The sequence below is a fragment of the Streptopelia decaocto genome (genome assembly GCF_964273445.1).
Source record: "Streptopelia decaocto genome assembly, chromosome: 13".
Taxonomy (NCBI): domain Eukaryota; kingdom Metazoa; phylum Chordata; class Aves; order Columbiformes; family Columbidae; genus Streptopelia; species Streptopelia decaocto.
The window spans coordinates 8642559-8651397 of NC_138668.1; the positions used below are offsets into that span (position 1 = coordinate 8642559).

The 8839-nt window shown below is 57.3% G+C and overlaps 1 protein-coding gene across 1 annotated transcript; it reads right to left on the reverse strand.

The window, feature by feature from the left end:
- Positions 1-6115: 6115 nt before the first annotated feature.
- LOC309445597 (noggin-2-like) lies at positions 6116-8347 on the reverse strand. The gene has a single exon (XM_082064555.1). The coding sequence runs from the start codon at positions 7764-7766 to the stop codon at positions 7128-7130; it is 639 nt and encodes a 212-aa protein (XP_081920681.1). The 5' UTR covers positions 7767-8347; the 3' UTR covers positions 6116-7127.
- Positions 8348-8839: the final 492 nt, after the last annotated feature.

Genomic DNA, 8839 nt, shown 5'->3' on the forward strand with positions numbered 1-8839 from the left:
CCGGGGCAGGGCCAGGCCCAGGGCACAGCCCCTGCCCGGAGCCTCCCAGGGGGACTCTGCAGCCCCGGTGGAGCAGAGTGCCAGTGCCCCAACGGGGCTGGCACAGCCACTCCCCAGGACCACCCCAGCCTTCCCAGTGAGGGGGGCACCTGCGCTGCCTCAGTCCAGGGGCAGGCCCCAGCACTGTGCCATGGCCTTGGCCTTGGGACCACTGTCCGTGCCTGGCTGGTGCTCCTCCCTGCTTTGGGGCCACATTGCACCTCCAGAGCAATGTCAGGGAGGAGGCACAGCCCCCATGCTCCTGGTGAGAAATTGCACTGCAGCCCAGTTCAGCAGCCCATGGGCAGCCTGGGCTGAAGGCACCTCCTGTTACAGCTCAGCCAAGGGCTCCTGTTGGGTACCAAAACACTACACGCACCTTCAAGCAGCGTTCCTCATTACTAGCGGCAAAGTCCAGACTCATGGCTACACATTGACCTGCATACTGCCTTCTCTTGCTGGAAGAGGTGTCCAAGAGGATTGCTGGCTGCAGTTCCTGGTGGGAAGGGAAAAGGCAAAAGTAGGTTCTTTCCTGAAATACAGTCAAAGAGTGGAACACCAAGTCCAGCTCAGTCCATAATTTCAGTTCGAGGATGAACTATGGTCTCTGTCCCAATAAAGTAGATAAACTGAGCCAAGGCTGGAGGCCCAGTCCTTTGTTAGTACCATCTCCTGCAGAGAAAGTGTCTTTTGGCAGTAAATAGGATGGAAGCAGACCAGGCAATGCTTGAGGACACAGTCAGCCTCAGAGGGGATCTGATGGCTCTTGCACAACCCCCCAAGAAGCCTGTAGACCAGAACACCTGTACATGATTCCCTGCAGTGAGCCAGCATCCATGACAAGGAGTTCTTTTTCTCCGGCACTGCTGTTCTCTTTTCCCACCCCAGACTCACAGCCTGCTCCCCAATGGCTGTCCTGCCATGGCACCCAGAGATGCAACCTTTACTTCCCTTCTCATCATTCCTGCTGCTCAGTTCTGTGTCCTGCTACCTCCTCAAAGGCTGCCTCAAAGCAGCCAATGCTGAGACAGGGAAGCTGAAACATGGTGCGCTCTGGGCACGCTGCTGCTCTTCGGCTGGAATTGCCATCCTGGGAGTTCTGCGATCCTCACCATGGACCCCCAGCAGCTGTGGCAGCACTGGTTCCAAAGGTCTGACTTTTCATAGTAAGATTCCCCTGGGGGAAAGGTTCCAATCCTAACTCACGGAGGCAGTCAGTGATCTTGGCTGGTCACCTTGTTCTCTGCTCTCCGGCATGGGGAGATGACTGGTTTCCAAGGACCCGGTTCACATATGACATGGCTGACCTAGGCAGGCCCTCTGTAAGCAGACGTGCCCCAGACCTGGCAGCTACCCAAAGTCATACCCTTCACCCTTGGCTTCCATATTCAAGGATGAGCCTTTCCCATCATCTGCTCTGCTGGCTCTGTGGGGGTGTGGGCTTCTGCAAGGGCTCCTCTCCCTTTTCAGGACATCTGTGTCATGCGGGAGAGTGGGGTCTCCTGCTACATCCCCGCGGTGGTCCATGGACCCTCAGTGGTCTGTGCCCTGCTCCAGGGGTTCTGATGGGAGACCGAGGTTCTCTGTGCGGGGCATTGATCCTCCCTGGTGGGAGCAGTAGGGCCTGCAGACAGAGAGGTGGAATCTGCTTCTGCACCTATGCTGGGCTTGGCCACGGCTGCACCAGCCACGTCCCACACATCTCCTTCAGGGCTTGGGTGTCTCCCTGGCAGACTCATCCAGTGCAAAATAAAATTATGTAGACTGTTTTGCTGTTTGCAAACTAGCCCTGCTTTTTTTTTTTTTTTTTTTTTTTTTGTGAATGGATTCATTCACCGGCTGCCTGAAAGAGCCATTTTAGCCAATGGTTGGCTTGCGAGTGCTGCCTCCCAGCTAGTCGTGATTTGCTCTTCGTGGCTCTGCCTCTCTGATTGGGCTCCCAGGCACCACGTGATGTGATCCTTTCTCCCTGACGGGGTGTCTGACATTTTTAAGGAGAATACCAAACAGTTAATGCAGAAGAGCAACCATGTCTCCTGGATGGTGCTGATGTTAACGTTTGTTTTTAATCACCGAGGAGAAGGGGAGCTTCATGCACAGTTTTTTGCACGTGAACCAGCAGTTCATCTGCCACCTTTGGAGTGACAATGAGTAAAGCCCTAGATACTCCCCGCATCCCCTCACATGCACGCTGGTGAGGGGTCAGGGCCCAGCTCTGCTAGACATGTGGTTGGGTTTACTGTACATGGAGACATAAGCAGCTAAGGACAACTGCAAAGTAGTAGGGAGAAAGGCAGCATGAGGTGGGTCTTGCACAGAGGAAGCAGACCCCCCCACCCTTGCATCCAGCAGCTCTGGGGAGATGGCAAGACAAGAACCCACCTCTACCCTCCCCGTGGAGCAGACGTGCAGTCAGCACAGTCCTCCCTGGCCTGTACTGACACTGGTAACCTCATTGTTGTGTGTTTTTTCATTGTGGTGATGAACAAGGTGCTCGGGGTGCCCAGAGGAAGCAGGTCCAGCTCACCTGGAGCTCCTGGCCAGCAGTGGTCAGTGCGATGGGCTCACCAGGGACCCGCTGGAGGACCAAGTAGAGTGTGCAGGGAGACTGGCTTTCCCTGTCACCTGGTGGCCATACTGGGGGCAAACATAATTTTCCACATTGATAAAAGTCCCAGTTTAGCATGAGCCTGAAAGTTTTGAGGAGGCCAGTTACTGCCTCCAAACCCTTTGTCTGCCTTTCTAGGAACGATGAGTGATGGGCTTCGATCATCACCCGGGTCTGAGTCAGACATCTCAGGAGCTGGCATTGGATATCTGTGAGCTCTGGCCCTGTGAGTCTGGGTTACCCTGGCAGAGCTGGTGCACCAACAGAAACTACATTCCTGGAGACCGGCCTTAGCTGAGGGCTCCTGAGCTAAATTGTCTGTGGTGGCACAGGAAAATGGGGATGAAATACCCTTTGGCAACAGAGACAAAAGAGTTAACCTTCTGCTGGTGTCAAAACCCAACGAGGGTGAGAAAGACAAATGGAAAAGTGCCTCTGTACCACCAAGTCAGATGTGAGAAGCTGTTCTGAGCTCACACTCTCTCCCAAGGCAAACAAGATAATCTGAATTTGGGATTTGTGCATGGAAGAGCAATTCACCAGCTGACAGAAGGGCCTTGACATGCAAAAGGAAGAGATGGAGATCTCCATGGGCCCAAGAGAGGGACTCTCTGCTCTGAGTTGGGCTTTGTAGGGACTACAAGGAAGAGATCCAGATGTGATCCAGCCAGGGGAGCTGCCCCAGCACAGCACGAGGTGTCAGAGCAGGCAAGCTCTGGCCAGCACTGGCAGTGGAGAGGAAAACTGCCTTCACCTCCTTGTTGCACCAGTGGACGTGTGCCTGCAGCACATGGGGCATCCATCAGGTCCGATGGAGCTCCCTCCACCACGTGTGCTCTGCCCTACCTGAAGGAAGAAGCATTAAACTGCTGATCCTCCCGCTAACCACCTTCTGCTTGAGCCCTGAGACTTAATGCAGACAAGGGAGACTGCAAAGCTTGTGGCTCACTGCAGTTTCACAGGGCATGGACACGGTCCCCCTGCAAATACTGGGTGAAGAGAGGGACTGGCTGGGTGCCTGGGAGTGGATGTGCACACACCTGTCAGTGTGTGGCCACCGCCGTATGTGTTTCTTGCCAATGTGATGACAAACATGACCCAACCTAGAGGATGCCACCCACTCTTGGTGCTCTAGGTCCATCTCCAGGACCATCACCCCAGAGCTCAAGGGGAAAGACTCATGTCTTCAGAAATGGGCACCCACCACATCTCAGGGCACTGTTGGTTCTGCCTGTTCTGCCCCTTCCCACCTCCCCCCCAGCTTGTCCTCTTGCAGCTTGTCCCCAAGCAGCCTGGGGAGACAATGAAGCAGCCACACCAAAGAACTAGGCTTGTTCCCCTTTGTCTTTCACTCCTTTGAGGCTCAGCAGATGAATCCAGCCATCATGCCCACAAGCCGGCCCTCACACGTCTGACTCATCACCTCCCAGGTCAGCCGAGCAGGAGGTGCCCCAGCACAAGGTGACTGTGCGTTGGCCTGAGGTGGCCGTGAGTGACACCAGCACCATGGCAGGTTGGCGAGGCAGGGCCTGGCATGCACTCCATGGTGCTGCCCTCTGCTCCCCTGCCAGCACCGAGCCACTCAGCGCTTGGCTCTCTTGCTTTTGCCTCCAGATAAGACATCATCTCAAGCAGGACCACTGAGTTGTCCCCAGAGACAGAGGCAGCCCCCCTCCTCCCTCCAGCACATGGCATGGAGGCTTTTAGGCTGGTTTTTGCTGGAGTTCACACAAATCTCGCCTTCCCCGTTCCCACCCCCCCTTCCCCGCACAACTGAACTCAGCCATTGAGCCCAGCGAATGGTTTATTTCCCAGGTTAGCACAAAGCAGGGGTCTCTGTGTGCCCCTGGAACCAGCAGAACAAAACGCACAAAGACGTTAGAGGGCCATTTGTAACCAAATCCCAACACACCAGATACTGTTGGGATTATGTCAGAAATATTTTCCCAGAATGCCCTCCCCCCATGCTCCTGCCTACAGATGTTCAGCCCCCACACCACAGATGTTGTTCCTCTTGCAAAATGAGCTTTCCCCTTCCTCTCCCAAATGCCCCTGATGTTTTGCACATTGCCTTCGCCGAGATCTCTTTTCCACCCTGCCCTCCACATCCCCCCATTCCCCATTCCCTCACTGATGAACGCACGGAAAGGCCGACCAGCCTCCTTATGTGGGGCTGAGCGGATGGTCGTCGGGATCTGCAGGGACATTGGCTGCTGGATGTCACTGTCCTTCTTACTTCATCCCCACCATGCCTGTTAGAAAAGCCCTCTCCCTGTTTTGGCCTCTCTCCATGCACGACCTTGGGGCTCTCCAGCGATGCTCCAGGGAGGCTTGCTGGACCGCTGAGGGATGCAAGCCAAACCCCTCGGAGGGTCCTGGTGCATTCCCACAGGCCTGATGCCATGCCACTGTCCTTGGCGTGGAGGGGGACGTGGTCTCCCAGCCGCTCTGCAGACAGCTTGGTGGAGCACAGCTCCTTGCTGGCAAGGGCCTTCAGCAACAGTTTGTTCCTCAGGGATGCCAGGCGCCTTTCAGACACCCAAGGGGAATGGCCAGACCTTCCCCTCCAGCACCAGCAGCCCACGCGGAGCATGCAGGGGGAAGGCCTGGCAGCCCATCAGGGCCCCACTCCAAGCTCTATGACAGACAGACAGACAGACAGCTCTCCATCGGGAGCGGGCTGCACTGCCAGTGCCTCCGCTCACCAGTGCTGGGCTCCTCCCCAGCCAGCCAGCTGCCGGCAGCCCCTGTGTGCGGAGCCGTCCCGTCTCTCCCGTGCCCTGGCTCTGTGAGCTCTCTTGGGAGAACGGGGCGCCCCACCAGCCCCAGCACACGAGGGCAGAAAGCTGAGGGCAGGCAGCCCCATTGCAGGCTCAGCAGTTCCTCCCGACCCCAGCACACACCCGGCTGTGCTGCAGGGGACAGATGCCAGCCCCAGGCTCCATCGTGGCAGCAGGGCTGGGCACAGGACTCGTCTCCATCCTTCCCTCCTGTGCTAGTGGCAGCAACCGAGAAAAAAACATTTGTTCTGACACACGGGGCTGCTGAGCTGTGACAGGCGCTTTGATGGCCTGGGTGGTAACCTCGACCGCTTCCTCCGCCAGCAGGAGAGCCAAATCCAAGAGCCAGAGAGCGTGTGGGAGCCCGGGACGGGCAACATCAAGCAGGAATCTCCCAAGGACTTCAGACGACACCTCCTGTGCAGGACACGCAGCTCTTCTGTGTGTTATGAGCTACTTCTCTCCCCGCCCTTTATTTTTTTTCTCCCTAACAGGTTATATACACAAAGAAAACCCAGAGCAGGATCCTGGAGAGGCATAAATTGGTTGAGCTCTACCAGCCTTCAGGGTGTCTCACAATTTACACAGGCATGGCCCAGCCAAAGCCCTTACTCATCACCTGCTCCGAGCAACAATTCGAGTCTCCGCTGGTCTCCCAGGGAGCTGGGGTGCAGCACGGGGTGTTTTCTTCAAAGATAGAGTTTATTGCTAAAAATGTTTTGATCAGTGATAGCTCATATTTACATTGATATGTTTTTAAAGGAATATTCAAGTAAACATTTCCAATAGTTTCTGGCATAATCTCTAGCTTTTTTTCCTATACACAAACATTAAAAATAAATAAACTGTACACAGAAAATTTCCTTTAACATCTCTACATGACTATATGTATTCCCACACAACAAAATGATTCCACTCTGTCATAGATTTGTACTTTTCTTTAAAATTTCCTCCTTAATTAATTGTTATACACTTAAAAAAAAAAAAATCCTAGAGAGCTTGGCAAATTAGTTCAAACATCAGTGACAAGGTCTGAAGAAGACAAAAAAAAATACAGCACAGAGAAATAACTGTCTTCGGGGATGCTGCCGTTCTTTCTTTGCCCTTTTCTTTTTTTACCCCGTCCCCCCCTTTTCCTTTTGTTAAATCATCTTTACAGGAAATTTCTGCCCTTCCCTTCAGCAGGGAAGTGCTCAGGTTCTGTGAGGATGGGTTTAAAATGTGGTCCTATGTCTTTAAAATAATAATAATAATAATTATAATAATTATAATAATAAAAAACAGCTGCGATTTCGCCCCTTTCCTTTAAAATCTCTCTATTTACACGGCTGGTAATTTCTTCTTTTTTTTTTTTATTTTATTTTTTGTTTTTTCTTTTTTAGTTTTTTATTTTCCTTTTGTTAGAAGGCTATATATGTATAAAAATAGACATCTGATTGTAGTGCTTTACTGTGCCTTTGGCCTGCCCTGCAGTTCCTGGGTTTGCTTTTCCCCTTTCAAATAAAATAACATTAAAATAAGTCCAAAAGAACCAACAACAACAAAAAAAAAAACCAAAACAACCCCCCTCACCAACAACGGTTCCTCCTCCTACCACCCCGCGCTGGGAGTGTGGAAAAAAAATAAAATAATCAAAACAACCACCCCCCCAAAAAATCATCCAAACGAGAGAAGGCGGCAGTGCAAGGGGCCGAGGGAGGCTAGCAGGAGCACTTGCACTCGGAGATGAGCGGGTACTGCACGGGGATCCAGGTGCAGTACTTCTGGCTGGACCAGCCCTGGCAGTGCCAGCGCAGGAAGGTCTTGGTGACCGACTTGACGGGCTTGCAGAACATGCCCTCGGGCAGCGAGCAGGACTTCTCGGCGAAGCAGTTGCCCTCCTTGATGTAGCGGGGCCAGAAGCGGACGCCCAGGTCCTTCCAGGTGTAGAGGACGGGGCAGTAGGTGTACGCCCAGAGCCACTGCAGCACCTTCCGCCGCGCCTTCTTGCCCACCTTGAGGCGCGGTCCCTGGGGCGGACCCAGCTCCAGCCGCCGCAGCTCGGCGGGCAGCGCCGCCCGCCCCCGCCCCGCCGCCGCCTCGGCGCCCGAGGCGTTGGCCGGTCCCGGCACGGCCACGGCCATGAAACCGGGGTCGAAATGGCTGCCCAGCTTCTTCCTCAGAGTCCTCTCGTCCAGGTCCTGCTCCTTGGGGTCGTACTCGGGATCCGGGTGCTCCACGATGTCTTTGACCGGCAGGTTGTCGCTGGGCGAGGGTCGCAGCCGCAGGAAGGGCTGCCCGCCCCCCAGTCGCAGCAGCCCCAGGCAGGAACAGAGCAGGAGCGCCCGGATCGCCGTCATGCTCCGGGAGGGCCCCCGCCGGCCCCGGCTCGGCGCTGGCTTCCCCGCGGGGCTGGCGCGGCGGGCTCGGCTCCTAGCGCTGCCCGGCGGCGCCTGCCAGCTCCCGGGGACTCATAAATAGGCAGAGACAAAAGTCCGGCGAGGCCCGTTACTTTAAATAGCTCGGCCGAGGTTGTGTGACAGACGCATCTGAGGCTCGCTCCGCGCCCGCGGCCGCTGGCTCCCCGGGGCTCCCCGCCGGGCCGGCTCCAGCCGCGGCCGAGAGCGCCGGGGGGTCCGTGCCTCCCCCGCGGGCGGCGGCGGGGCAGGGCAGGGCAGGGAGGCGGCCGAGCCTTCCTCCTCCTTCGCCGCTCTCGCTCGCTCCCCCCCAAAATTCACAGCGGACTCGTCTCCATCGCCATGGTGACAGCTGGGCCGAGCCCCACGACAGCTTGTCTAGACGGTGTGACAGGGTTTGGCGTGAGACCGGAGCCCGAGAATAAAACCCTCCTTTATAGCCGGGCGAGGGGGCGGGGAGGAGGGTCACGGCGCCGCGGCCCGCTCGGGCGGCCCCTGCGCGGGCACCGCCGGGGCGCGGGGCTCAGGCGGCGGCGGCGGGCGGCGCCGGCAGCGCCCGCGGCCCGGCCGGGCTCCTCCTCATGATGAGCGGCTGGGGCGGCCCGCGGGCCCCCGGGGCATCCTCGGCGGAGGGGGGAAATCCCCGGCACCAGCGCGGCGAGGCGATGCGGCGCGCCCCGGCTCCCGGCGCGGTCCCTGACGGCGCCCGCCGCTCCGCGCGGTTCCTCGGAGGGGGCGGGCAGGGGCGGGCTCGGCCGCCGCTCAGCAACCCCGGCGACCCATGCTGCCGCTGCTCCGGGGGCCCGGTCGGCCCCGCCGCGCTCAGCGCATCCAGCCGCTGCTCCGCGCTTCGCCCGCTCCGCGCCCTGCGCTGCCGACTCGGCTCGGCGCGGTGCAGCCCGGCCTGGCGGAGCTCGGCTCGGTTCGGTTCAGCGCGTTTCGGTGCAGGTCGGTGCGGTCCGGCTCGGCCGTGCCGTGAAACCCTCCGCTCCGCGCCCCGCCGCCCGCCCGCCGCG

Bases quoted from the DNA above. Each gene is read 5' to 3' on its own strand.
- LOC309445597 (XM_082064555.1), bottom strand. From the start codon at position 7,766: ATGACGGCGATCCGGGCGCTCCTGCTCTGTTCCTGCCTGGGGCTGCTG.